Source organism: Rattus norvegicus, chromosome 5, assembly GCF_036323735.1.
Source record: "Rattus norvegicus strain BN/NHsdMcwi chromosome 5, GRCr8, whole genome shotgun sequence".
In the NCBI taxonomy this organism is placed as follows: domain Eukaryota; kingdom Metazoa; phylum Chordata; class Mammalia; order Rodentia; family Muridae; genus Rattus; species Rattus norvegicus.
The window spans coordinates 83,753,529-83,779,904 of record NC_086023.1 but is presented as its reverse complement, the minus strand read 5'-3'; the positions used below and the strand labels follow the sequence as shown (position 1 = coordinate 83,779,904).

The window sequence follows — 26,376 nt, the reverse complement described above, 5'->3', positions numbered from 1 at the left end:
CTATAGAATGGGAGCATAAAATAGATTCTGACATTGTGGTGGGTCAGAGTTAGATGATCCTGCATAGCTAGTTTCTGACGAGTAGTGGGCACCCGATTATAGTTGTCTTCATCCCTTCTGCTCTACTCTACCCCATTACTTGTGGCTGTGTAAAGAACACCCCTGCTTTTCCCCCTCTTTCTTCCTACTCTGAGTTTGGGATAGATTGTCAGAAGTCCTGCAATATCTCAGTCTGATTGCAGTTTAGAAAGGTCACTGTTCCTTGTATCAGAACAGGCCTATCTTTCTCAGCTGGGACCTGACAGGGCAGAGGGAATGCAGTTTTTACTTCACTCTGTCCTCTTCAATTCTGGAGAAATTCTTAGAGCCTTGTTGTGCATGCCCTTGAATCTCATTAATTTGTCATTACCTAAACCAAGGACGTTTAAGCTCAACTTGAGAGTCACTGAGGAAGAAGAGGGGCCTGGATCAACCACTAATTGGGTAGCAGTGATGGAAACAAAATGAATGTCAAAGGTTTAACAATTCCCAGGGAAGTGGCAGCTAGGTTCTGGTCCTGACTCCCCCACTGGTTATCCTTCCCCAATTCTTTCTAGTAATACATGACAAATTATCTGTCTCCCTTCATCTCTTTCCCTCTATCCCAGCAGACATCAGTCCTGACTCCAATGAGGGAGATTTCATTTTTGGTCTTTGCAAAATACGGTCACTTTGTCTTAGGACTTCCCTAGCCTCCTGGGAATGCTTCAAGAAGACCTGATCTTTGATTTATGATTCTCTACAGCCTACAGGTGGTTACCTACTAGAACTCTGGCCTTTGGTTTCTTTCATTTATCCCAATCCTCTTCCTCCTCTAGGCACCTCCAACACATCTGTACTTGCTTCATTTCCAGTATCCTCTGTTGCTGTCTAAATGCACACTTTAATTTAGCATTTGCCACCTACCTGCTTGTCATAGATACCTGTCGTAATCATTGCATCTCAGCCTAACAGCAACATTCCTACAGATTATGTGTCTTGAATCCTGTTTTACAGATGAGGAAACTGAGGATCAAAGGAGTGTAATGGGTCCTAAGACCAAGCTTTTCTTCTACACAATACCAATGTAGTCCCACCATTTATTTAGAGCCAAGCAAATCCTTATGCTGTCTCATCCGCTACCATCGCTTTTACTATTTCTATTTTATAGTTGTGGAAAGTAAGAGTCCTGTGCAAGAATTTGTTCATGATCCACAGACCTTTCATTATGGATGGTGCAACTAAGGACTTTGCCTCAACTCTGTACCATCAGGAATATTGGTTCTGTATTTATTCACTATTGACAGATGTCATTCTTTTAATTCAGTTTCTTCTAATTAACCTGAACCCGAGCCCTAACCTCACCAATGCTTTATTTTCTCATCCATACAGAGGGAGGCTTTGTATAATTGAGTTCTAAAACTCTCTCTCTGAGGAAATTGCAGGGCTTTTGAAGGCAAAGCATTCTCAGCTTCATTTTGCATTTTCTTGTTCTTCTTTGTGACTGTCCTAGATCAGTCAATGGTTCTCCATTGCCCAGAGAATAAAATCAAAATGTGAGTTAGGCATAGGAAAATCTAGATGTGACATGGCCACCCACATATTCCTTGGACATACATTTTATCCAACTGCTAGTTTAATTATACTCATTTATCTAAAGAATATGTTCCAACATTGATTACACAGCTCTGTCGTGCTACTCTGAGAAGACTTTCCTGAGTTCCCTTCCCAGTTCCATATTTGCCACCTTCTTTCCTATCTTCTATATTCTCCTAATACACATCCTCATGTTTTCCAGTTCAACACAGTTACTACCTCTGTGAGCCTCCTCCAATCTTCATGCTTACAGCTTTAGCCAGATCACCGTCTACCTCTACTGCTGGATTAACAAATAGCAGCAAATTACAGCATAATGACAGAGTCAGCCTTGGTGGTGGTGATGGTGATGGTGGCTGTGACAGTGGCAGAAGTGGCAGTGGTGGCCATGGCTGTGTGGCTGGCTAGTGTGAAGACATTTCCCAGTTTGTACCACCTGCTTTCTATGTAGCCATTCCTAAGACTATTGTGTTACAGCTCTCATGGTTTTACATGTACTAATTAACTTAGACCTGCCATAAGCCTGTAAGGTGAACCACCTGATGTTCCTTTTTGCAGTTGAGGAAACAGAGCAGCTAGCTTTTTGCCATCCCAGAGAAAATTCAATCCAGCATGCCTAAGTAAAAAAGGGGGAAAGAGAAAATGCCCCGATATGCTCCCAGCCTGTTTCTCAGGGTTGGTCTACCTTCCACTACTTGCTTTCCAAAGCAGCAAAAAACATCTTCAAACAATGCAGATCCCATTCAATTCGTTTCTCTGTTTAAAGTTTAGTGAGAGACTGAATACAACTATGAATGGGGCCTGGTACAAAATGGTACACGTGAAATATTTTATGACTTTTTCATATTTTTCTTTTGTAACTCCATTGGGTGATTCTTGAGAAGTTTATGAATGATAATGTTGTATCACATCAAGATTTGCTTTATCTACTTAGACTGACAAGGGAAATTGGAGATGCGTATGATCAAAACCCATTGCGTAAATGAAATTTTCAGAAAATAAATTTGAAATGTATATTGTTAATGTTCAGTTTACCCCCACCCTCAGCATTACTGCAACTATATAAGCAGAGATAACACCTATGAAGAGTTTAATGTAGATTTATTATCCTCTTTTTATCGTATTTGTTTATTTGATTTTTGAGACAGAATTGCATGTGTCTGGACTGACCTTGAATTCACTGTATAGCCCAGGGTTAACCTTGAATGCTTGACTCTCATGCTCTGTTTGGGGACACTAGGATTACCGGCATATGCTATTCTGCTAGACTTGTGCATTTGTGGGGTCTCAACACAGAAATTCATGAATGCTAGACAATCATTCTACTGAACTACATTCATAGCCCTCCGTTTTTAATTTTTGCAGCAATGTCTTATATGGAGGCTTACTCACATTGCATATTTAAGACAAGTGAACTGAGGTGCAGTAGTGAAATGCTTTTTTGACTATCACCTAGGTGGCATGTAACTGAGAGGGGATCTAAATCACTATTAATGTAAACACTGGAGATAACACAGGAACATGGATATGGGAACAGCAGCCTATTTTCATCCTGCTGCTTCAGTTCCTCAACTCACTGCCAACACTCCATGAGTACTGTGTTCCAAATCCCCAGGGCTTTTCTGCATTCTTCTCTCTCCGTCTTTGTCACTACTGCCTGCTGAACCTTCTACTGTACATCTAACAGTCAACACAAGCTCCTCTTCCTCTAGGGAGCTTTCTTGGACAAAGTGGTCATAGTCCCACTTTCACACCTTTCTCTGTGTCCGCACAACATTTGTCACTTAACTTTTTAATTCATTGCTCTTGGCTCCTGTATCACAATCTCCATCCATCTGTTTTTCTCATAGAATCTATTGAATAATAACATGGATATAAAATATTCTCAACTAATTAGCAAGTATTTATTACTTTATCTCCTTTAACTTTATCACAGTCCCTCTTTTTTTATAAGAAAGCGAGTTTAGGGAGTATAGAGAGATTTTCCAAAGACAGAACTATTATCAAATGGAAACAGATGACCAGAGACAGATGGCTCAGTGTATATAAGTGTCAATCCAGCCAGATATTCCAAGTTTAGATACCTGCAACTCCAGTAAAAACCAGAAACAGAGGTGAGTGTTGGAGTCCCACCACTCCAACAGAAAGGTGGGAGGAAACCAGAGAATTTCTCAGAAGCTCTCAGGCCACCTAGAGTGGTCTATGCAGAAACGCCAAGAGAGACCGTGGCTCAAATAAGGGAGAAGGGGAAGACTAGTTTCCAAGGTTGGCCTCATTTCTACATGTACATCATGGCATATGCCCACCCTCACACATAAACACGTACATACGTGTAACTAAATAGTTTTTTTTAAGTGCAGAGGGACTAGAGAGGTTATTTGGGTTTAATAGCACGTGTTGCTCTTGCAGATGATCTGGGTTCTATTTCCAAAACACACATGGTGACTCATAACCATCTATAAATTCAGTTCCAGGGGACTCAATGAGCCCTTCTGACCTCTGCGAAAACCGACCTTGCATGAGGTCTCATACATACATGCAGGCAAAACAGCCATACACATAAAATAAAGTCCATAAATAAAAAAAACAATAAAAATAAGAACAGAGCAGGAGTTTCAACAAGAAAGATTGAGAAATTGCCTTCTAGGAGAGAGGCCTGTGGATAGAGTGTGATCATAAAATGGTGAATTCTTGGCTCCTCACAAAATATTCCACCCAAGTGGTGAACTATACAAAGAGGACTTTTTGAAAGGCACCTCATAAATCAGGCCTACGAAATGTAATACACAAGTCCAGTCCCCTTTCAGCCACCACACAGGTGCCTAGCATAGTCTCCAATTTGTGGGGTCTATATTATAAAATGCCTTCTCTCCCAGGGTCTCAAGGGGTCATGGAAAGGACAGAGTCAATGACACAGATGCAGACTTTCCTTAGTACCCAAGACCCCTGAGCATCTAAAAGATGCTGAAATGTAGAGAAATATGTTTCATGTTGAGTATGATCTGGGAAAGAAGCCTTCCTTTCCTTCTCTAAGCTTTTGTGTCTATGTCTTTGATAGGAGTTTAACTGGCTAGGTAAGTCTGTGATTCTTAGAGGTTCCTTGAAAGGATATTTTAAAAAGTCAGGAGCCAATTTTATTGTCCTGACAAATGTGTGGTGCTATTTCTACCTGATGAGATGTAGCTGCTGGATGGTGATCAGCATCCTACATGATTGTTCCTACAGGAAAAAAAGTTAATAGTAGTAGTAATGTTAAAAAATCTTTGACTAGGGACACAAAAGATCTTCCCTAACTCAGACTATGCAGCCATCACTCTCTACTGCTAGGAGAATATTCCATGTAAGTTCAAAATGGCGACCGCTACATAGAATGATTCTTGCTTGGACGAGTATTCAGATTAGCAGTGGTCTTGACATATCATGGTAACAATGTATGGAAAGACTACTGTTTGAAGAAGTTAAACAGTCATTCATGCTCTCAGAAGCAATGTAGGAGGGCAAGGCAGTCATCATAGGATGAGAGCTGGTCTGGAAGACCGCCTACTTCTACTACAGTGAAGTTCTGATGTGAAGATTTTTATATTTAGACTTTGATGAGACAGAAAGCCCAGGGGCATGATATTCAATGTCATGACAGGGAGAAAAATGCACAAGGGTCACTGAAGCCAAAGGGACCCAAGTGGAAAAGGGCCAGACTCACAACCTTGGCTCGAATGATCAACAACTTAATATTTGACTTTGGTCAAGTAATTTTCTTTTTCTGAGTATGGTTTCCTTTTCTGTTAACTGAGAGTAAAAGCAAACATTCAGGACTGATGCAAACATGTAATAAATACATGACACATTTAATAAATATATAAAATCATATGTGAATTACATATTCATTGAATTAGTAGCATGTGGTGTCCAAATATAGATTTTCTGGATCTTTTTAAGTCATTACTACAGTAATTTTTGTTGGTCAGAGCTCCAAGACTGGTATTATGTCACAAATTACGATTCATTGAATGAAACTAAGAAGGACAGGTCCTAAAGTCATCCTTCTGGGTGAGGGAAGTTTCAGTACTCAGCCAGAGGCTCGCATTTATAAGAACACTCCATCTCAGTCCCTGGTAACACTTGAGTAATTTAAAGTGCCGAACTAAAGTTGGCAATGGGTGAAAATATATAGCTTGAGTAAGACATCATCTGTTGACTTTATTTAAGACATCCTCTGGACTTCGCTCTGAGTGTTTCTGTCTTCTTGTGCCATTTAGGAAGGCTCATTTGATTCTGCGGCGGCTGGAGAGGGTCAGCAGCCATTGTTCTAGTCTCTTGAGAAGCGCCTACATCCAGAGTCGTGTGGATACCATACCCTATCTCTTCTGCCGCAGTGAGGAGGTCCGGCCTGCAGGAATGGTGTGGTACAGCATCCTCAAAGACACCAAAATCACATGTGAGGAGAAGATGGTGTCCATGGCCCGAAACACGTATGGGGAAACCAAAGGCCGGTGAGGGAGGGTACTACCCTCCTTGAGCACAGAGACGCTCTATGGGGGAGCACGACTTTCATGGATCCTGGGGCCTGGGTGGGCTGGGGGACAGCTGAGGGGCCTGGCACATGACACTTGCCAGCAAGGCCAAAGTAAACTGTTTCTCCGTGGACAGACAACAGAGAACTTTGTAACCAATGGAATTATTCATTTTTCTCTTTTATTTTTTCTAAGATATTATTTGACTCTCTCAAATGTCTCTCCTTTTTAAACCTTTTCTTATGGATGGAAGTTATTGTGGAGGCACGAGCTTTCAGGCGGAGACCAAGCAGCCTTTCCTTTTCTTCCTCCCTCCTGCCATGGACCCCTGAAAGAAGGAGACCTGTGGAGAGACAATTTGACTTCAGCATTAGCAAGAATACCCTAGAATTGTTGCAGCAAGGAAGCTTGGGTCTTTAAGGATTCTCTCTCTCTCTCTCTCTCTCTCTCTCTCTCTCTCTCTCTCTCTCTTTCTGTCTCCTCTTTCTCTCCCTCTCTCCCTCCTTTTTCTTCTCTTCTTCCTCCTCTCCTACCCTCCCACATTTTCCTTTCCGCGTCCCCTCCCCTTTCTTCTCCCCCTTTCTTCTCCTCCTTTTTCTTCTCTTCTCTTCTCTTCTCTTCTCTTCTCTTCTCTTCTCTTCTCCTCTCACCTCCTCCCCCCCCCTCTCTCTCTCTCTCTCTCTCTCTCTCTCTCTCTCTCCATTATTGAGTTTGCAGGCCCACTGCTTCTTTCTGCTACTTGTGGGTCACTACAGGACTTTCTGTGCATTAAAATTCCTATTGTCTCTCTTTTTGCTTGGGTGATGTTTCTTACTGATGAAGTATGTTTGAGGAATCTCTGTCTATGCATGAAACATATATCGATTAATGAGGTATGATATGGAAGACACAGGCTGAACAAAACAGGCACGGAAGATTTCTGACCTGTAAGAACTTACAGTCTAGTGGTTTCTGTAGTGAAGCAATCTAGTAGTAGCAGGCTGGGCTTTCTGGAGATGTGTCTGGATCATAAAATATGCTGGAGCAGTTATAAGTGCTTGCTTGAAAACACAATACTTATTCCAAAGAATGGGGAAGAAGAAGTCAGACAAAAGCACAAAACATAGGATATGGTTCAGGAAGGGGGAAAGCCATGATCAAAAGCAGGAAAATATAAAATCTAACTTTTGCCAAAGAAGCTTTTATTAAAAGTAGAAAATACTGAATTTATGATGAGCACAAGTAGCGTGTTATTTCCTGAATCACAAGCAATGTGTCAGTGGCCATACTAATTAAGGAAATAATAGCCTTTCCCCTAGCACCTACCAATTCTCCATAATCTCTCAGTGAGGAGTGGGGTCCTATGTGCCCCTTCTTCACACAGCTTGAAGTTCTACAGGTCCAGCTTTGTGCAGCTCTTGTGCAGATAACCACAACTTTACTAAATGTGATCATGGATACAATAATTGTGCCATGTTCAGAAGAAAAATATACACGGGAGGGAGGGGTATGAAACAAGGTAATGAGTGCTCAAGACTCAGTATGTGTATGTATACAATTATCAACTTTTCAATTTTTTAAACTTTAAAATTTTTTTTAAAAACCTGAAAGATTGGGGTTGGGGATTTAGCTCAGTGGTAGAGCGCTTGCCTAGCAAGTGCAAGGCCCTGGGTTCAGTCCCCAGCTCCGGAAAAAAAAAAAAAAAGAAAAAAAAAACCTGAAAGATTTTAAAATAAAATAGGAATCAAAGAAAGACATAGTAGAAAACAGGTTAGGAGGTCAACAGCTTGTGAAATCTTGGTACCTAGGCACTGTTGTATGACTTTAACTAAAATAATTAATAGTATTCTGTATGAAAAGTCACTCGAGCTATGGTATCAAAAATAAATTGGAAAAAACTTCAAAGATAAGCTAGTTAGTATCTTTATCCAGGCAAGCAATAATGATGGTAGCCTAGATCCCAGAGTCATGAGGACACTTTCCAACCATGGAATATTTATTAAATTATTTATTTTACTTGTTTATTTTTATGCAGACATAAAGAGGAAAACTTGAGATCTCATTCAATGGCAATCTTACTGCTCTCCTGTTTTCCCTGGGTGTGGGCATGGGTGGTGATGAGTTTAAAGAGGTGTTTTATACTCCCAATACCTTGTTCTTACCTCACTAATGTCTTACTAGACTGCAGTGATGAGAGAGGATGAGAGGCAAATAAGTCTATGTCATCATTAAAAGATGGCACCTGTCTCAGGGAACAGAGTCAAAGGCACTATGAGACTCCGGAGGAGGAAAAGGTGCTGAAGCCTTTAAAAATCCATCTGATTTTTTAATTAATATAATTAATTAATTATATCAGAGCTTCTGAGATCATGTCTTGAAAACCTGTACATTGGGTCATATCCCATAGGAGGAAAGTGTGGATGCCAATGACAGTTTTATCGCCTTAACCTTCAGCATCATCTTCTCCGAAGAAGGTTAGTTATGATGCAGTCCACACACCTGGAAGTGTACAGCTAGAGTTTTAGTGGTGAGCTTCTTCTGTAGTGTTGCTGTTCATTTTCTCAAGGAGGAGTCAACATCTCAGCAAAAATTAACAATAAAGACTCAAAAAAGTACTAGCTACCATTCACTGAGTACTTGTGGGCAAAATCCTCTTCTGAGTGCCTCTCTATTTACTTTTTCCTAACCCCAAGTCTAGGCTTTCTCTGAGTCAGCATATTGCTATAACCTTTCACAGCAATGGAAATGGCTCAACCTAGCCAGACACCGTGGCACAAACCTTTAATCCCAGAGCTCAGGAAGCAGAGGCAGGCAGATCTCTGTGAGTTCAATGCCACCCTGGCTTACATAGTGAGTTCTACCAGAGCCAGAGCTACATAATGGTGTGACTCTGTCTCGAAACACCATCTTCTAAACAAAGGAAAAAGAAATAGGAAGAAAACAAAGACAAGGATTCAACCTGATGGAAAATCCAACCCAAGAGTTGACAAAAGTAAAACTGTTCAGTGTTGAAACAGCAAGCTGAGCCTGAAGAATTTTGATTCTAACTCTTCTACTGTTCACAAAGCATAGCATTTAGGTGAGTAACTGGACACCTTAAATTCAGTTTTCTTGTCAGTGAATTGGACCAACAATATTTTTGCCTGGTGGGATTATCATATAAATAAGTGTACAAGTTAAATAGATAAGAGTTAGGATGGAGAGAGAGAGAGAGAGAGAGAGAGAGAGAGAGAGAGAGAGAGAGAGAACAAGCATGCTAGGCCATTCCAGACACCACTTACAGTAGTAATTGTAGAGATTTTTTTAGTCTTAATGGAATATCAATATTATAATATTATTTTAGGAATAATATGAATCTTAAGGAAATCACTAGGAAACCAGGTCTAAAAGAAAGCCTATTAAGCTCTGATTAATAGGTGAAAGTGCAGAGCTACATAGATTGCTTAGTCAGGGGTATTCACTGAACAAGCAGAAGGACCTGGGTTTCTGTCCCCAAATACCACATTAAAAGTACTACGTCAGTGGCAAGCATCTTTAATCCTAACCCTGAGAAGTAGAGACAAGCAGAGCTCCAGAGTTAGTGGGAGACCCTATCTCAATAAAGTAAGATAGATGACAAAGAGGAAGGCCCTGACATTTACTATATCAACTGGCCTCCATATTCACACACACACACACACACACACACACACACACACACACGCACACCTCACAAAGATAGAATTAATGACTAACTGTTCTATGAGTTATGATAACATTAAAAACTGTCAGAGATTTAACTCAAAAATAAGTGGTCATAATGTCATAATGTCAGGATTATGACCTGATACCCCCCTCCCAAACCATGTGGTTTTCCCTGAAGCACTCACAGATAGTGGTGATCTCTGAAATACTTTCTGTCTGGATGTCCCTAACTCCTTCTCCTCTCTACTCCCTCACTGGCTTCAGCTTTCTTTTCCTGTTCTGGAGAATCTGTCACCTTTCTCAGCCATCATAATGCTCACAATAGTAGGAAGGCAGAAGCTTGACAACATAAGTGTGTGTGTGTGTTTGTGTGTGTGTGCGTGCACGCGCGCGTGTGCGTATGGGTGTGTGTCCGTGTCTGTGTCTGTGTATGTTTGTGTGTGTTAATGTCAGTTATGACAGCAAATAAGGTTTGACCAATATTTGTTAAGAAGTTTCACTGGAAAACCTAAAATTCTTCAAGTGCAAACACAGCGGCTGGGGTGGGAGCTCTGGCATCTCTACAAGCACGCTGATTTGTGTGTTGTCACAGAAATTACCAGGAAACTGATCTCAGTGAGGGGCAAGGGTGGGACTTCCCATGTAGCCTTTTCTTCATCAGCTAAGGAATTTGCAAAGAGACTCAGGTACATGCTAGAAGTGCATTGGAAGTTACCCCTTAATGGTCCCTTTTTCATAAAGATTAAGAGCTATCCTCTCAGGACTAGGGAGACAGCTTAGCAGGTAAGAGCACTTATTCTGCAGTTTTGAGGACCTGAATCTCCAGAACTGACATAAAACAAACTGACCAGGCTTTGCATTTGTGTAATTACATCATTGGAGGGCAGAGTCAGACATGGCCTAGAAGCTCAAAACAGCCAGCTTTAAATTCAATAAAAATCCTTGTCTAAAGGCAATAAGACAAAGAAGGATAAAAGATAGAAGATAGCAGCTACTATAAATCTGTATCACACAAATATGTACTATGTAAACAGACAAATGTACGCACATACGCATGCACACCACACAAAACTACTTTAGACAGACTGCATGAGAGTTCATTACACAGGCAAATGCTGATGACTTCTGGTTAGGAAGTCATGCTATCAATGTTTCCACACATCCACACACTCATCTCAGTGAACCATGTATAAAACATTCATGCCATGTTGCGATTCCATTTTTTAAAAAACTAAGATTTAGGCAGTCTTGTTGTAGATTCTTTATCTCATAAGTGATGTTATTGGATTACTGAATTCCCAAATATAGCAGGCAAAGTATTCTATTTACTGAACTATGTGCTTGTTACCAAAGTCAGAGAGATGCAGCTCCCTGCTCTTCTTTCCTAAGTTAAAAGCGAAGTCTACTTTCCAGCTTGGATCTGAGGTTATTTTCCAGGTGTTGGACACTGAGACAAAGAAGACACAATTCTGTCCTTGAGAATTTAACTAAACATGGTGTGATAAAATCAGACACTCTGAACTCAAGCCAATCTGATTTTAAATATTAGTTAGGCAGTTTACATTGGGGAAGGGCTGAACTTTAAGAGAAATCTGTAAGGCAAACTGGACAGGTCTTGACAACTAAGAACCTCATGGTAGGTTAGCAGACAGCATCTAAATTCCTATAAGTCTCAATCTCCTCACTTGCTCAGGGATTAAATATACCATTTTTTTATAAGGGCTGAGAATACTGAATTAAAAACTGGTGATAAGGTTAGCAAACTGTACATATAAATAGTTATGGTAACAACTAATTTATACATGAAAGAACAGGTGCTTTGGTCTCCTCTATTGACACAATTGTTGCACAGATTAGTGTATAGGGGCTCAACAAACAGAGCAGAAGAGAAGGAAAAGAGAGCAGCATTCCTCTGAATGTGTGCTATACTTAAGGAATAAATAGTCTGAGCAGTAAAATAGAAGGTGTTTGCAGAGGAGGACAGAACCAGCTAGACTAGTAGTTGAAAATCAGAGTGTGAAATACAGAGATAATAATTTCTAAAGACCTATCTGGTTTTGTAGTAGAAATTTAGTGGCACAGAAACTAGACAGGAAACTAGATTACTAGGAGGGAGATGGGACTCTGTAAGCATAAGGAACTGCTGGATTTGGAGCGTGGTGAGTGAGTTGACACAAGGAAGATTAACTACTGAGCCTGGTGATGTCGGATTCCTGCTGGCCACTGGTATGCTCAGGATGGGTAGAACTAGGTGTAGCTGTAGAACAGAGTCACGTGTGCTCAAGAAGAAGAGCATGGATGAAGCATTGATTTGTATCATTTGAATACTTTAGGCCATAGTGCTCCTCAACCTTCCTAATGTGGAGACCCTTCCATACACTTCCTTGCATTATGGTGACCCCAGTCCATAAAATTGTTTCATTCCTGCTTTGTAACTGTAATTTTTCTTGTCTTATGAATCTTAATGTAAACATTTGTGTTTTCCCATGGTCCTGTGGGTTCATGAGGCACAGGTTGAGAATCATCGCTGGAAAGAAGAATACTACTTATGTAAAAACCACACCCTGGCCTTTCTTTAACTCTGGACAGTTCTGTAAGATAATGCATTGCGGGACTTAAGACAAAAGTATCTAGTCCTTCCCTTTCTCTTCCTCCACTTCCTCCTTTTCCTCTTTTTATCCCCCTCTCCTAGTTCTTTTCCGTCCTACTTATGTAATAGGCTTTCTTTTTCTCCTCTGACTCATCTTCTTCTTTTTCTTTTTTCTTTAACATCCTTTCCCTCCTTCTCTCCTCCTCTTCTTCCCCCTCCTCTGTCATTTCCTCTTAATTGTCATTGCTGTCATCATCACTTTCCTCGTTGTTATCAGTATCATCCTCTGATTGGTTTGTTGTTTGATTCCAGATTCTTCACAAAATAACACATGGATTAACATACTCATTTTATTGATAATATGATATTTAAGAAATTTCCAAATCTGTGCACCTATTATGACAGACCAAAATTCTACCTCTGATCCCATCTGACCTCACGATTAGTTCTATCTTCTCTGACTCTTTGAGGTAGGGAACTCTGGATTCTGGTTCCTTTTGACTGGTACAATGGTAAATGTCTTTGAGCAGCTACTTGTCCTCTTAGAACTCAGTTCTCCATATTATCCCTTTAAGTGGGAGAAGTGTATGTGTTCTAGGCATGAAGCATTTTACTATATGATGACTTGTGCACAAAGATTTTTCATTTCTCTGCCTTTCATATTCACTATTTCTCTTTGAGATATTGGAACTCTACACTGGACTTATAGACTATTACCTACGTTGAGCTCGCTTCTGTAAGATGACCTTGAGCAAAGATTCCCCAGAATCAGGAGAAGACCTGTGATCCTTTGAGAACAGTGGCCCTTCCAAATTGTATTATCAATGCAGCTTACAAGGAGCCTGGAGAGAACTCCATAGCCAAACAAAACCCACTAGCTTTGTGGGGTGTGTGCTTTTAATTGACCTTTGCCCATAAAACTGCCAGACCCTGAAAGGTGTTCACTGTCTTGTTCCCTTTGGAAACTTTACCCCATGTGTTTGTACATATTACAGCCAAAGCCAAGCTGCTCTCTGCTTGCCTATTTTACAAGGGTTGGCAGCAGAAAAGGACAAGGATCCACAGGTGTGTCCTGCTGGAGAAGCAGCCATGTGTGCCTCCCCTGCGCCAGCACCCCTCATGTGCGTGTGTGTGTGTGTGTGTGCGTGCGTGTGTGTGTGTGTGTGTGTGTGTGTGTGTGTGTGTGTGTGTGTGTGTGTATGCATGCATGTGTATTTGTGTAAATGTTACGAAGCTTTTCATTTCAGGTGGTAACAAGTTCCCAATTTTCATTCTTGATACAACTGTGACACTGGCAGACTTTGGCTTCTTTCCAGATGCGCTTCCAGTGTCTCTCCTTAAGCAAGTTGCTGTGACTTCAGCTTCCTTGTAGAGTCATTCTGCTCTAGAGTCGTAGGATTTGCAACCTCTTGTGGCCTGATGTTGGCACACTTAGAGATAAACAGCCCTGCATATTTGCAGAGGACATTGATGTTTACAAAGCAAACTCTTGGAATGACATTTTCCAGGAAAGCCGCATGTCTCTAGTACTCAGGATAAGTTCCACTGTTGGTAAAAAAAAAAAAAGGCTCGAAAAATGTGCAAATACAGTGCCATGACATCTGAAAATCATTCTTATTTGTACCTACTAGGGCAAGCCTCGTGATCTGTTCCTCATGAATAAGGATATATGGAAGATGATATAGGCTTTGAGTTTAAACTGTATCTCTCAGCCAGAATAGGCCTACATGCTTCTTCCTTCCCATGCTTAATTCCTCTGGAGTTGAATAACATTTGGAGATGTTTGAGGCATCCCTGATGACTGGAGAGTATGTGTAGAAGGACTAGCCTTGGCATCTCTCTTCTCAGTTAGAAAATGAGATGAGAAGGACAAATTTCAAAAACAAGAACAATGATTGCCACTCGTTGAGCACTGTCCGTGGCCAGGATCTATGCCAAACACACTAGTTACAACCTCTCCCTTAGTTTTCCTCCACACTCCATATGCCAGCTGTCAACACTCCCATCCCAGAGGACAGAGATTTAGGTTCAAGGAGGTGGATCCTGGAGTCATAGTGAGTTAGAAAGAAGCTAGGATAACAATCTAACTGTACACATAGAAGCTTAACAACTCTCCTAGCAGAAGTATTTTAGAGACCAGTGCTCCCATTTCAGAAATCCAGAGACCAAGAGTTGGGAAGGAAAATGAACCTAGCTAAGTTCATACAGGTGGCAGAACCAACAGTAAATTATCCTGATTTTTATCTCCAGTACATTCCCAACCCCACAGTGACCCCAGGCCCATACTTGTTCCTGAACTCTGGGCAGGCAGTGAAGGCAGAGGAAAAAAAATCTTAACTCTCCTCAGGCTCAAGGTATGTGGCAAGTCAGGCTGGCCTCCCCAGGTGGTTCTGTAGCGCAAACAACAGCTTGCTTGTGGTTCACTAGGTTTTACGGTCAGAAATGACGTCGTTTCTTCACTCACTCCAAGCACTTCAGCTCTACACAGAATAAACAGTCTTCCTGAGGCAGAACAAGAAGCAATTGCTTAGACAGGGCTCTCTGCAGAAATTCATAGGACATGTTTTGCCCTCTTAGAAAATAAAATCATGGGTTATGGGATATGCTATCTTAGAAAAATGTCAATCTTTCTGTGCATCTTAATTCCCCCATACAATGTAATTTAGAGATTTTAATAGAAGTAGCCAAATAACTTGGGAAGTTACTCAGGTAAAAAACAGGTTTCTTGATCTTATTCACTGAGATTCCAACTGAATAAATCTTAGGGGAAGCCTAGTAATTTGTACTTTCACTGTCTGTTCTAGGTGGCTTTGACGTGTGTCCTGTCTTTTCCCAGATTTGGTGGTTTCCTTGTTACCTTCCCACTAGGCACATTTACAGGGAGACAACATCCAGGTCTGATCTCATAGTCACGCGGCTCAACTGACAGCATTCCTCTGAAGGAGCGGTCACCTTCTTTGTTGGGGTTCATTCAGGAAAACAGTTGGGAGAAAGATTAGATTTGCTCATAGATTCTCCTTTTAAAATGCTGCTTGGTTGGGTGTGGTGGAGTGAAGGAAGAAGTGGTACTCAGCTCTTGATATCAAGGGGTAGCCAAGTAGAGACAACACTGGTTGAATGAACAGCAACGTGCCTATGGAAGTAGTTGCTGGTGGGCATAGAATACATTCTGGGGCATGAATGATTCTTATTGTGAAACTGGAGTTCAAATCTAAACTTTCCCCCAAATGAGAATTTTACCTCTTTGGTCCACAGTCTGATCATAGCAATGCAGAAGCCACTAGCCTCACCACATAGGTAAGATGCATGGAAGACATCATAACTAGGTAAGAAAGCAGATGATCTAGATTGTGGGAAATAGCAAGGTCTCATGAGGGCTCGTGATTGCACATTTTTTAGCTTTCATTTGTCCCATATCTTTGGCATCATGTTAGTTCCTACAAAGCCTAACCAGAAAGAAAAAGCTCTACACCCAGTCTTATTTCCTAGTACATAAGAAACTGAGACTTGCTCTAAAACACAAGCAGTAAAAATCAGAACAAAGGATAGTCTGTGGGAACAGGGGAGTTTCTCTCATTATCTAGGCAAATGGGTCATTGGCTACACATGACACTTTCTGGTCCTTGTTCCTTTTCAATGAAACAAACTTCTACTTGTGGATGGATCAAGTTCAGTCAGCACCTGGTCAGTATATCTGCAATTCGGCAAATAGTATTTGGACTTAGATAATCTCTTTGTCCTAGTGTCCATGTGCAGTATTTTGTAGAGGCAAAATAACAACATTCAAGGCAGCAGTCCACACAGACAAGAATAACACTAATCACTTCTCTTGTTTTCCTGATGGCAACACAAGACAGAAGCAAGTTGAGACATTTTCAGGTTCTGCTGTATCCATAGCTTGTCTCTAGAATCCTTTGCTTTATGCCTTTTATTCAAGCAATATGAAAGCTGTTTAAACTTTGCTACCTGGGTTCTACTTTCTCAGAGCTCGACAGCTTTGTTATGAGACAATCCTCAGATTGCAATCCCTTCCCCTATCTCTATTTGTTTTGGATAGGGGAAGTCAAAAATCATATCTTTGTTTGTTAGAAATAGGTTCTAAAATCCAGATAACTCATGCCTAGTCTGTTATATAAATCTTCTTGTGTATGGGCCCTGCCCTAGACCTTCCAGTGGTCTTACCCTTAAAGAAAAGTGACCCTTCTTTTCCAGAAGCTACTGCATGCCAAGAGCTGTTCTCATTGGGTTTGGGCTTTGTGTTCACACCTCTCTTTGTGTGCTTCGATTTTGTCCGACTTGGCTTGTTCTTGTGTGGGTCTTGTGCATACTTTCACAATCACTGTGGGTTATGTGCAACTGCCCTGTTTTGTCCAGAAAACACTATTTCCTTTCAGTTATCCCCAATGACTTCTCCAATCTTTCCACTCCCTCTTTCTGGTAATACTCCTGAGTCTCTATATATTATTACAAATATATAATGTATATACATAATGTATATAATGAACAAAATACATATATATGGTTCATTAGATTGGCTAACAGGATGCTATCTGAGTAGACCAACAATGATGGTCACCCAGACACAGAGAATCCAGTAGTGTTCAGTCTCTGAGGATAGATATCTAATCAATCCAGTTCTGGAGTCTGGGAATGATTCCTAGAGAAGTCTTCAGCCTGTGTTGGAATCCTGAAAAAAGTGAAATTTATTACCAGCCACAACAAGAAGATAAATTAACTTACTAGCAAGAGTGAGGGGAAGCAGGCAACAAACACAAAATCCTTCTTTCATGTCATTTTATTTGGGTTGTCACCAGGAGGTGTAGCTCAGACTTAGGCCATTCTGCTACAAATAACTATTAAGAAATTTCCTCACAGGAGCAGCCAGAAAAATTGGGCCTACTTAATTACAGAGGTAATAAACAAGCAAGATTAGCCATCACTAGATCAGCCCTTGATACCCTGACACACAATCATATTTCCTTTTGACATGGTAATTTTCATATGAAACCAATAACCAAGTGAAAATTCTGCCTAGCTTGAGAGTTCAACCACATTCAACTCACAGACATTCTATATTTTAAAGTAGGAGTAATATCCCTTGAGGAATGCTGAGTCTTTTACTATCTCATAACTTCAATACAACAATACAAATTTACCACACTTCCTCACTGATAAGATCTCAATTAATGTTGATTACATGATTAAAAAAATAGAGGAAAGAAAGCATAAACATCTGCTGGTATATGTATATTTATGCACAGACATGTTCTTAACAAAATACTATAAAAGCACTCATGTCAATTATAGTCCTTGTTTCTGCAATTGGAAGCATGACTGTAGCTGATACTTTCTTCTAATACCTATTCTGAAACTGTGAAACAATCAAGCACATATAGTAAGTTATTCATAAGCCATGTCGGGTTACTTCCTCTTGCTACCGATGACCCCGACACGTATTCGGTTATTCTCCATCTGTTCTTTACGTGTTTTCCTAATTCCTTCTGAGGCAGGACTTGACATCCATGCAACTATTCTTATGAAGGATTTACCACATCCTAGGTTCTGTACGTAGCATGGGTAACATATAAACCACAGTGTTTGCTCCTCCTGTGAGATTCTCAAGCAACACGGAAGATTGTCATAAAGTTCTAGGCCTTGGGAATTGCTTTTCAAAGTTTCTGTAATCTCCAGTGATAGTTAAATGCTTTTGTTACCTCTATGTCTTCAAGGACAGCATGGCACATAACAGAAAGTTAGTGCTAAGTCAGTGTGTATTAAAATGAATCGACTTACTTCAGGCACTCCCTGCAAAGCAGGATTGACCTTACATGCAAAACTGCCTTAAGAACTAAGCCAGACGCTGCTGCTGTGTTTGGGAAAGCAAATAGGGGTGAAAAAAAAGGTCTGGAAAAAAGTCACAGTAGATGTGTGCTTTGCCTCAATGAGGCATTCTTTTGCTCTTGGTCTAATTTTTTAAAATCACCTTCTAGCGGTAGTCATGACCCAATAGCACATTGGTGACTGGATGGAATGATCTCATCTGAGTGCTAGTAAAAACCCCAGTAAAAGGGATTCCCATCCCCTCCCTACCCTACACCTTCCTCCTTTTCCATAAGAATCTTTAATGGACCTTCAGTACAACTCTGACATGATGGAAACTGCCAAGGGATGGAATTTCCACACTGGATGGAGAACACAAGAATGTTATTCTTCTCACTGCAACCTTGGCACTGGCAGGGAGCCCTGAGTGAGAACAGGGCCATGAACATCAAGGGCAACAGAGGCTGAGTCCATGGCATGCAAGACTTCCAGATGTTTGCGCCTTGCAGATGCTTGGTGATGGCTTGTCACACACATCTGGGAGATGTTGCTAGCACTGCTCACATCTGGAGGGCAGTTTACCAGTCAGTCTGCGTCACTGAAACCTCTAATCTGTGTCCTCCCAGCAAGACAGGTAGCCTTGTGTCCATTTGATTATAAAGGTCCTAAAACTGTCAGACTCCTTTTGTACATGGTGACAGCACTGAGAATGACAATGAAGACAATGGGAGCCAGCACTTACAAAGTGTTTTGTTTTGTTTCATAGGCCAAACGCTAGCCAAAACACTTCTCACTAGTAGTTTGCTTAATTTGCATAACATCGGAGAAGACATGCTTATCAACAATTCACAGACTAGTAAGATAAGTCACACGAAGGTATAGACATTTATTCGAAACCAGAAAGTCACTGGGAAAACCAGACTTTAACACCAGAGAGTTTATTTCCAAGATGAACTTTCTTTGTCATTTATTTTTCTTGGCACCAGTGACAAAGCACAGAGCATCATTCACACTGATAACAGTTGACCATCACTGTTTCCTACACATCTTCCCCTGAATCTGTAGCCTTTGCTTCCTGCCTGCCTATCTTCCTGAAGGTGGGAATAGCAGTAAGCAGATTCATTATTACCCTTCACTTTTATAGCGTTGCTGATGTAGAGATGGATGTGTACCAAGTATGGCCTTGGTTATACATACCCCTGTCTCAGTGATCATTCCATCTCTTGCTCCTTAAAATTCAGAGCAAACACTGGGATTCTTTTAAAAAATATTTGTTAAATGAATGGACGACTCTTGTTCCCGAGTAGTTCATATTTCAGAGAAGGGCCTATAAATGATTATATTTTATTATGTCTGATGTAATAATGGTGATATTTGTCACAAGAATGCTGGGAGATATGGAGAATACTTTATTGTTGGGATGGGTGAGCATAGGAGCGCTGGCAGATGGGAAGGTGGTAGAGATAGAATACTTACAAAGGTGTCTGGACACAGAGACAGGACCATCTCTGAAAATCTGTGCATTCACTTATGTGTTGGCAAGCAAATACTTTTTTATTGGATATTGTTTTATTTATATTTCAAATGTTATCTCCTTTCCCCGTTTCCTGTCCATAAACCCCCGTCCTATCCCCTCTCCCCCTTCTTCTATGAGGGTGTTCCTCCACCCCCAACCACCTACCCCTTCCTACCTCACCACCCTGACTTTTCCTACATTGGGGTTCCAACCTTGGCAGGACCGAGGGTTTCTTCTTCCATTGGTGCCCAACAAGGCCACACTCTGCTACATATGCAGTTGAAGCCATGGGTCTCTCCGTGTATATTCTTTGGGTATTTAGTCCCTGGGAGCTCTAGCTGGTTGGTATTTTTTTCTTATGGGGTCGCAAGTCCCTTCAGCTCCTTCAATCCTTTCTCTAACTCCTCCAATGGGGAACCCATTCTCAGTTCAGTGGTTGGCTGCTAGCATTCACCTCTGTATTTGTCATGGAACACTCCTCCATTGTTGGTTGGATTGCAAGCTGGTACAACCAGTCTAGGAATCAGTATGGAGGTTCCTCAGAAAATTGGACATAGTACTACCCTAGGACCCATCTATATCACTCCTGGGCCCATACCCAAAAGATGTTCCATAATATAACAAGGATACATGCTCCACTATGTTCATAGCAGCCTTATTTATAATAGCCAGAAGCTGGAAAGAAACCAGATGCCCTTCAAAAGAGGAATAGATACAGAAAATGTGGGACATCTACACAATGGAGTACTACTCAGCTATCAAAAGCAATAACTTCATGAAATTCATAGGCAAATGTATGGAACTAGAAAATATCCTGAGTGAGGTAACCCAATCACAAAAAAAACACACATGGTATGCACTCACTGATAAGTGGATATTAATCCAAAAGCTCAGATAACTCAAGATATAATCCACAGACCACATGAAGCTCAGGAAGAAGGATGACCAAAATGCAGATAATTCAGTCCTTCTTAAAAGAAAGAACAAAAATATTCATAGGAAGAGATATGGTGACAAAGTTTGGAGCAGAGACTGGAGGAAAGGCCATCTAGAGATTGCCCCACCTGGGGATCCAGTCCATATACACACAGCCACCAAACCCAGACAGTATTGCTGATGTCAAGCAGTGCATGCTGACAGGATTCTGTTACAGCTGTCTCAAATACCTTTCCTAATAAGATCATGCAGTATGTTTTTTAGATTTGGAGGGGGAATATAATTTCAGTCATTGCAACTTGTCTCTGCATCATTAAATCAGCCATATTCAGAGTATGAGATAATGAACTCAAGATTGTATTTCTATAAAACTTTGTGGCCTTTTGCTTATTGTTTTTGTTTTTTACAAAAATATGCTGAGTGAAGTTTGCCAATGCCTGGTACAATGTTGGATGCTATCACTGTACTGCTGTTTCATTGTATTTTTTCCCTTTACCCTTAAGTGTTTGTTAAGTACCTGCTAGGTACTATGTATAACAGCAAATAAGTTTACTTTGTTGCTTACAGTCCTGAAGGCTCAGTGTGGTGAACCCTGACAACCTAGAATATTCTGTGAAGGGTGGAAACATAGAAAGTACTGAGGTACAGACAGGGATCATTAACCCAAACCCAGAAAGCTGAGGACACTCTATCCTAATACCTGAACTCTTCCCTACAGGATGAATAAGAGATGCAGTGTGTGTGTGTGTGTGTGTGTGTGTGTGTGTGTGTGTGTGTGTGTGTTTGTGTGTTTCTAGGCATGTATAGTGGTTTTTCAGTAACAACGAACCAGAAGAATGGAGAATTTGAAGGAATTCCGGTTGAGTGGAGTATAAATTTTAAGAGGAAGAGAATAAGAATTGAAGCTGAGCACTAGATTTCACTTGGAGTCATGGTGCTGAACTGATATGAAGTTTGAGCCACATGGACCATTTTAGTTAGTAGACAAATGAAGAACCCCAAAAAGAAGGAGCCATGGTGAAATTTAATACTATACTTTATTTAACTCAAGGAATCCAAAGTATCATCATTTCAATAGGTGTTACATGTGCACATTGATAATGAGATTCTCTCTCTCTCTCTCTCTCTCTCTCTCTCTCTCTCTCTCTCTGTGTGTGTGTGTGTGTGTGTGTGTTTGTGTTTAAGTTTTCTTTGCACAAGTTATTTTAAACACATTGAAGATCTTCCACTCCCAGCACACAAAACTGATTGGCTCTCTACCTAAGTGTGGCAAGTGACAACTGGAATCAAATGTCTTGGTTCCAGTACAGATTTCACCTTATCAACTATGTGACATTGGAAAAATTATCCTAAATTCCTCACATCAGTTTTCCCATTTGTACAATGAAGGTGGTGATGATTATGCCTTCCTCGGTGGCTTTTTGTATATATTAAATGAGTGAGCCCATGGAAGCCGAGACGCGAAGAAAGAATACAAATGAACTAGGCTGCATTATGCCTGAGTGCTTCAGAAAAAGCAACAGCATGCATCTAAAGGTCAAAACTGTGGGAAGATAGCTTGCTAAAGTAACTAAAAGAAGTTATTTTGAAAAAGAGGATAGAGAGCTAGGAGTGGTGTTAGGAAACAAACAAAATGCCTAGCAAGTGTAGAATCTACTGAGAAAGGTAGAGTCGGTAAGTGAGCTCAGACTTCACTGGGCAGTATTCTTGAAACAGTGAGCATATTTGCAAACCTCAGTCTCTGATGATCACTTAAATGAACAGGTGAATGGAGTTCCAACAACTGGAGCTTTGTTAATGCGTGCAGGTGCTTGAGATGAAAGCATTTGGCAGGGAGCTTTGTGGAAAAATCTTTTAAAAATATCAACAGGGAGAAATATTTGTAGCAACTTGTAGGGAATCTATTCTGGTAACAGAAACAAAATGCCCAGGTTTGTGTTCACAGTCTTACATAGTATGCTGAATGTGTACAGACCAAATTTAGGCTTTGGCTCCTTTTAAAGCAGTTTTGCAATTGGCTCTCGGAAATTTTGTTTCCAATTTGTGTGCTGCTGGATTTAATGGGAGGAGAAAAATAGGGAGGGAGAGAGGGAAAAGGAGAAAGGGGAGGCAACAGGTAAGGGGGGAGAGAGAGAGAGGGAGAGGAACGGAAGAGGGAGAGGACAAATAGGAAGAGAGGGAGGGCGGGAAGGAGAGAGGGCGAAAGAGGGAGGGAAGACAGCTAAATGGATGGCGGATGTACTATGTGGCACAGATTGAAAATGTGATATCTGTTATCTACTCACCTCCTTCTTGCACATGCTTTATGTTACCTCAATGTGTTTTCAGTCCTGAAAAAAAATGTGTTTTTCATGGTCCAAGGATCTTAAACATAATGAGATAGTGCATTCTGTACAGAGCCAAGACTGACCTCTGGAATGACCCTTAAGGGATGCCCTTCTCCTAGACTATCTTTTGTCACAGTACAAAGGGGTCTATGCTTCCTCTGTCATTTGTAGGAAGAAGAAATAGGAATTCTTCAATTCTTCAATTCTTCTACGTTCTGTCTCCATATAAAACCTCCAGGTTTCTCTAGTCCTATCTCCAGAATTACATGTGTGTGTGTGTGTGTGTGTGTGTGTGTGTGTGTGTGTGTGTGTGTGTGTGTGTAGCAGTAATTGTTTAACAACTTGGTAGTTCTTTCCACAAATTTATGTGCACCTCTCTTGTCCATAGCCTTTGTCCAGCATACTCCCTCTGTCTTTAACAATCCCTGCATTCATCTTGCTTTGTTGGACATAATGGAAATTCCACCTGGGCATCACATTGTTAGTGCAAAGACTGATGAGTTTTTCCAAAGCTTAGTTTTTGATACTGTGATTAAAATGGGGCCACTAACTTTACCAACAGAGAGAAAATTCCCCAAGGATGGGAGCCAAGCTCATTTTATTTATGAAGGAGTCTCTACTTACTCCTATAATAGATATGTAGTTTGTGAATTGCAGAGTGACTGACATCTGTGATTTACTTACTGTGCCCCTCCATTATCAATGAGCAAGGAAGGTTTTTGTTTTTCCCTCCTTCCCCTGGGAAGGTTTTGTTTGTTTGCTTGCTTGCTTGCTTAATGTACATTCATGTGCACTGCTGCATCATAGCCAGTGATGCAAATCACGAGCAGATCCTAGAAACTTAATGTATTTGAACACATGATAAGGTCAGAGACCCGGCAGTCACAAAGAGACCAGAACCCTGTGATAAAAATATCTTAGTTCCTCCAACATTTGAGGTTCAAGCTTCAATAGAACTCAAGAGCATTGTGACCCATGGAGGAAAGTTCCTTACTATCTTAAGAGGTTGATGTTGGGAATTGCTAAGGCAGTTCCATGTGGTTTGACCTAGTAAAAGAATAGGTGCAATCATCCAGATCTGTCACTGCGTTGCCGTCCTTTGAATGCCATTCTCCTTTTATTTTAAAAATGAATCAGTGCCCATTTAACTTACTCTGACTTCATAAATTTTCTTTCTATTGTTTGATCCTTAAACACCCTGGAACATCTATCCCAAGGATGCATTTTGATTTAATCCTTAAAATTCCTTATTCTAGTAACTGTCTTGAGCCCATTTTTGTTGTTGTTTCATTTCCATTATTACCTAACATTGCCAGGTTTTTTCCTCAAATAGAGCTGCAGTCTAACCTCTAATTTGGTCCTGGTGAGTCCTGGTTTTCCTCAGCAGGGATTTCTGTATGAATTGAAACTTATTCAAGATATTCCATTCCCTAAAAATCTCCATGTTTCCCCATCAAACTTGGAATAGTTCTTAGCTACATTCCAGCTGTAGCAGATCTCAACAAATCTGTGGCCATATTTCTTGCTATGATATAACTATAGCATAGTTATGCCATAACTCCCACTTCCTCATATAACTCTATGGTATGCTGGTCTGATTTTCAGCAATTCATGTACTTTTGCTGAGAGCCTTTCTCGTTGGCATGAGTTCACATGCCTAGTAACATGAAAGGGAGATGTGCTTGATTCACCCTCAGGGAAATTCTTGACCACTGGCTCATGGTGGAGATTGGATAAGTACCCCAGCTTCCTGTCCTACCTGCTCAGTGACTTTCACCAGAGATAGAAAATATAATTTAGTAGCATGAAATAGATTCTCTTTTGGTCTCAATACAATTTTGGCTTTTTATACATATTCCTTTGTTGGCAACTGATGTATTTCATTATTTCTGCAGAGATATAAGCAAATGTCTACTCATCCTGATCAGGGAACTGATAATAGACACAAAATGCCATCAAAGCTCATCTCGGTGAAGCAATGAATTTTATTATTGTTATTTACTGGAATATGGATCAAGGATTACTGGAGTAGAAATGATTCAAAGACACCTGTCTTATGAACGTGTGCCCTAGCATGAGTGATGTCTCATGGAAGCTAGAAACATGAAACACACTGGACAACTTTCTGGCAGCTCTATAGGTTAGAGAGTATCCTTTAGGGGTATACCATTTTGTCTGAGCCTCTTCTAGCCAGCTTAACTTGTCTGAGGTGGCTCTATGTCCATTTTTACTGATTATATGTTCTTAAAGAGGGAGAGACCTAGTGTGTCTGATAAGATTCTGGTACTTCCTGGAGCCGTTGGCTTGGTTACTGCCTGAGCTAAAGAAACCTCCCTGCAGGATGAAAAACCTCACATCCTTTTAGAACATCCTATGTCTTAATAAGTTTCCCTTTAAGATGAAAGTTCTTATCTTGGTAGAAATTGCTATAAAACAATGCTGTTAGTAAGGTCACTATCCAGATAAACTGTGTGCACTTTAAACTTTCTGTTGACTTCTGAAGAATCTAAAACTAAAACACGCTTAGCAATTTGGTCTTTGAGTAACTCCTCTCAATCTTTCCTCCCCAGTGTGGTCCCTTAGTCCCCTTTCACAGCCTAAGTTCTGGCGAACTTCACACTTGCTTCTTTTAATACAGCAATGCCCTATTTCATTCTTTTAAGTCTGACTGATACACATTATTATCTCTGCCTGTATCATTTATCCTTGCCCACTTCTCCTACTTAAAACACTATCATGTACACTGCATGCCAGAGATCTGGGTGCTAATCTCTAAGATTGGATGGTAAAGCCTAAATGATTCTTGTGACTCCATCTCAACCCTGCATTACAATGGCAATCAGTCAGCTTCTGCTGATATTAAGCTTAAGTAGCTTCCATTCTTTGAGTATTCGAATATCAACTTAGGTTTTTACTTTAAACAGATTGAAAATATGACAAGAAAAGGTCTGGACTATACTGTATAAATCTCAAAATGGTTAGTGTTTGATTGGGGAAACATTCATTATTTATGAAAAAAATCAGTAAAACTTGGATCCTCAGTTTCTCTCATCTGCACGATTGATTCTTATGATTCCTATAATCACAGTATTTTGTTACAATTAAAAGAAAACACTAATCCATTTCCATATATTAAAGAGATGCTTCATCTGTGCTTGCTTTTCTTGTTACCCTTTCAATGCACATTCCATGAACTATGGAATTGTGCTGACTTTAATTTTTCAAATTTGTCTTCACTCTGGACCTATTCAATATGTTTGGCTTGCAGCCAAGATTTGCCTAGTTTCATAGAGATGGAAACAAGCTTAATGACTTGCAGGATGTCTATCTTGGTGATCTGAAAGTGATGCAACGTTTCTCCATGTAAATACCAAGGAGCTGAGATCTTTAAAGGACGCC

At 40.5% G+C, this 26,376-nt stretch overlaps 1 protein-coding gene across 4 annotated transcripts in view; it reads left to right on the top strand.

Annotated features, from left to right (window-relative positions):
• Positions 1–6,917, top strand: part of Astn2 (astrotactin 2) — a 986,452-nt gene extending 979,535 nt beyond the window's left edge. For 3 of the 4 annotated variants that reach the window (XM_063287034.1, XM_017593112.3, XM_017593110.3), the window contains one exon: positions 5,871–6,917. In XM_063287034.1, the coding sequence (XP_063143104.1) occupies positions 5,871–6,108 (238 nt within the window). In that variant the 3' untranslated portion in view covers positions 6,109–6,917. The remainder of the gene's footprint in view (positions 1–5,870) is intronic. The other variant, NM_001271363.1, reaches the window with a different exon arrangement.
• Positions 6,918–26,376: the final 19,459 nt, after the last annotated feature.